Raw genomic sequence first — 3,531 nt, forward strand, 5'->3', positions numbered from 1 at the left:
TCTTTGTCTGACTAAATGACTCATTTGAAAATGTCTGATGGACTTTTCCATTGCATTTTCCTTTTTTTCCATAGCCTGCTTCATACCAACGACATATGAAATAGTAATGTATATAATAGCGGATCAGCTGGTCTTTAGCCGTGGAGTACGCCCTTAACACATCAGTGGGCATCACCCCGAAGTGGAGGTGAACGGCAGTTATGTTTACTTGGTTACGTGCAGACGTCAAAGCGCACACACCGTATCCCGGCATGCAGCAGGAGGCCGTTGAGAGATCCAGCACTTGGTAGTGAGTTGCTAGAGCGCCCAGCAGGCAGCAGCCAACGGGCAACACTGAGCGCACGTTTCCATGTGAGCAACCCCGAGCCGTCCACCTCACAGGCGACAGAAGAGTATGCCGCTCGGCCGCCTGGCGTGTAACCGCAGCGGCTTCTGAGTCGACATTGTCACCGGGTTTTCATTTCGGAGGATTCCTCCCTCCATCCTCCGGATCGCACCGAACGGGCAATGACAACGGGCTCGGCTACCCCGCAGCAGATGAGGGACCGGCTGCTGCGGGCCGTCGACAGCCACAGCAATGTAAGTGAAGCTAGCCGGCTAGGAACGCTAACGTTAGCTTGTTTACCTGAACCACACAAGACATGTCAAGAGTTAGCTGTCATTTAACTGTTTCACTGTTTTAGGAAACGCGTTATTTACACGTTCGGGTTGGCACTGACCCGTCGAAGTGACTGCGGAAGGTGGAGAGCTGCTGAGCTCACGGTTTGACAGCTTGCAGGCTAACTTAGCAGAAGCTCGGTCAGACACAAAGTTGGCGCATGTAGCACGTTAGCTGCTAGTCGTGGGGCTAAAGCTACTTGAGAGGTTTGAAAGAATACAATCTAAACGTGTGTCTCACCGTTGAGTCAGAATTCTTCTGTCCTTCTCTTGGGTCGTGGTTTGGTTGTAGACCATCTCACGCCATTACTTTATTTTCCCTGAGCTATGGGAGGTAGCTGAGCAGCTCTTAGCTCAAATAGCCATGTTAGGCTTTAGGAACGAGTCAGACCCTTCCTTCCGTTAGCCCTGATGCTAGCGGTGGACACATTAGCTAACACAAATCTGCCGACACTGAACCGCTGGTTGACTTTTTGACAGAATAAGAAACTAGCACTAATTAAAGTTTATCGCTTTTTGCTTCAAGTTTTTGCTCACTTTTGTTTAAATGTTTGCAATGATAGAGTTTTTTGGAGTTGACACTTTGTCATCGTTACTTTTCAACGTCGATTTGAGGCATTCAGACAAGCTAATGTCTCCTAAGCTAACTTGCACCCAAACTCACACGCGTTGCAGGCTCGGATCAATTGCGTTTCTAGCCATGACATTAATACATGAGACTTGGTTCATCATGTGAGTATCTCTCATTTGCGTTGACTTCATCAGGACTGTGAATAACATTTTAATATATTTATCAGTAACTGTTAATGGTGATATTAGGCTACCACTAACTGTGCAGATGAAGTGATACAAAATATGTGTTGGTCCTCTCTGCAGATATGCAATATGGTGGCTGTAATGGAGGTAATTTCTGGTCTTGAAAAGTGTCCTATCACCAAAGAAGCACTTGAGGTAAGACAGTTGATTATATGTTAACTTGTACTTCATGTTGAATTTTATTGCTTCATCTGTTTTTAATTCTCAAGCATTTATTCATGTAGGAAACTCGACTGGGAAAATTGATCAATGATATAAGGAAGAAGACCAAGAATGAAGTTCTTGCGAAGCGTGCAAAGAAACTCTTAAGGACATGGCAAAACCTGATTGAACCTGGGCCAGCTGTGGCTGCCAGTGCTCCTGGCTCTACCAATGGCAGTTCACATCCCTGCAGAACAGATGCCTCTCCTCCTGACATTTCTGTGTCTGGGAAGGGTGTCCCTGAAGTCAAGAACAGAAACGATGTTCACAACAAATACTCTCCAAAAGCTGAAAAATCCAGCAGCCGCAAACGACGAGCGGAGCACAGGGACAGTGGAGTGCACTTACCAGAAAAAATCTCCAAGATGTCTTCGTTTGATGTCTCTGTTTCCCCACCACCCACCAATGGGATTGCAGGCAGTCCTGATGCCCCGCCAGACCAGCAAGTCGTCTCGTCTCCTGACAGGACTCGGATTGAGCACCTTGACAACGATAAAATCAACAGAATTCCGGTTAATGCTGTCAAGCCTCGTCCTAGCTCGCCTGGAGTGGCCAAACTACCTAGCACTTCCTCTATGATTAAAGTTGCTGTGATGCAGCAACAGACCAGATTGGATGAAGGAGGTGGAGGGGGGTATTATCAAGCCAAAAGTCCCCGTGGACTCACTTCCAGTCCAAGGAGCATGAAGCAGGAAATAGTGAACAAGCGCTCTTCAGCATATGCACCAAAAGGAACACCTATCCCAAGCCCTTCTTCTATGGACTCTCCCTTGTCTTTGTCCCAGCCGGTATCCTCCCCAGCCCAAGCATCATCTGCAGACAAATTGCCAAATGCGTCTCATAGGTCTTCAATGCACTGGACCAGTTCGTCAGAAGTCCCCTCTCATTGTTCACCGCAAGACATATCTTCCTCACTGGAATCCCCATCAGTTTCCCTTTCCCCATCTTATCCACAACACAACTCAGAACTACATAGACCAACACCTGACGGGGCCATGCCTGTGTCTGATGACACGGACGGGTCAACGGTTCCCAACTCGGAGCATAAAAGGAGGAAGTACAGGTCAAGAGACTACTCTGTCAACCTAGATGGCCAGAAAATAGAGGACACGACCAAACCTGTACGGTTAAAAGAACGCAGATTAACATTTGATCCTGTGACAGGTCAGATCAAACCTCTGATACATCGAGAGTCTTCTCAAACAGAGGAAGTCTCTACTCCTGTCCTTGTTGAGTCGAGGCAGAGAACTGAAAGCACTGTACAACAGCCCGCTGCTCCGACCCCAACCCCAGTTCTAGCCCCGACCCAAGCCCCAGGTTCCGGACCTAACCCTTTCCATCAAACAAACTGGAAGGAACTGTCCAGAAATGAAATCATCCAGTCCTACTTGAACCTTCAGAGTAATGTGCTCACCTCTTCTGGGGTCCGGGCACCGAGTGCACACTTTTTCATGTCGGAGTATCTGAAAAGGGAAGAACAGGACATCAAGGACTCACGGAAGAGACATGTTCTGCAGACGGACAATTCAGTAGAGGAATTACCGGGTTTGAGTCGGGAGGTGACTGACGGGGACCTAGACAGGATTCACACACATCACTGGCCGGGGGTAAATGGTTGTCTTGACACCGAGGGCACCTGGTATGATTGGACAGAGTGCATATCATTGGACCCGCATGGGGATGAAAGCAAATTAAACATCCTGCCATATGTTTGCCTAGACTGAGGGGCATGGGAAGGTTGCTGTCTTTCTCCACTCCTTTTCTTTGTCTCCCGAAAGAGACACAAGATACTTTGTGATTTTGTTTGCCCACTGTGAGTTTGGCAAAAGCCAGGTCTACTAAACTCTTTCCCCCATG

The 3,531-nt window shown here is 47.9% G+C and overlaps 1 protein-coding gene across 1 annotated transcript; it reads left to right on the forward strand.

Annotated features, from left to right (window-relative positions):
* Nucleotides 1-276: 276 nt before the first annotated feature.
* Nucleotides 277-3,531, forward strand: crsp7 (cofactor required for Sp1 transcriptional activation, subunit 7). The gene is made up of 3 exons (XM_068571205.1): nt 277-579; nt 1,534-1,608; nt 1,698-3,531. Exons 1-3 carry the CDS (start codon nt 508-510, stop codon nt 3,396-3,398), a joined length of 1,848 nt encoding a protein of 615 aa, XP_068427306.1. The 5' UTR covers nt 277-507; the 3' UTR covers nt 3,399-3,531.

Source organism: Clinocottus analis, unplaced genomic scaffold (genome assembly GCF_023055335.1).
Source record: "Clinocottus analis isolate CAN_PGR_092001 unplaced genomic scaffold, fCliAna1.0.p SCAF_11, whole genome shotgun sequence".
NCBI lineage: Eukaryota > Metazoa > Chordata > Actinopteri > Perciformes > Cottidae > Clinocottus > Clinocottus analis.

Excerpts from the sequence above, each read along its gene's own strand:
- crsp7 (XM_068571205.1), top strand. The coding sequence starts at position 508 with ATGACAACGGGCTCGGCTACCCCGCAGCAGATGAGGGACCGGCTGCTG. Across the intron at positions 580-1,533 it reads CCGTCGACAGCCACAGCAAT|ATATGCAATATGGTGGCTGT; the intron begins GTAAGTGAAGCT and ends TCCTCTCTGCAG. Across the intron at positions 1,609-1,697 it reads TCACCAAAGAAGCACTTGAG|GAAACTCGACTGGGAAAATT; the intron begins GTAAGACAGTTG and ends TTATTCATGTAG.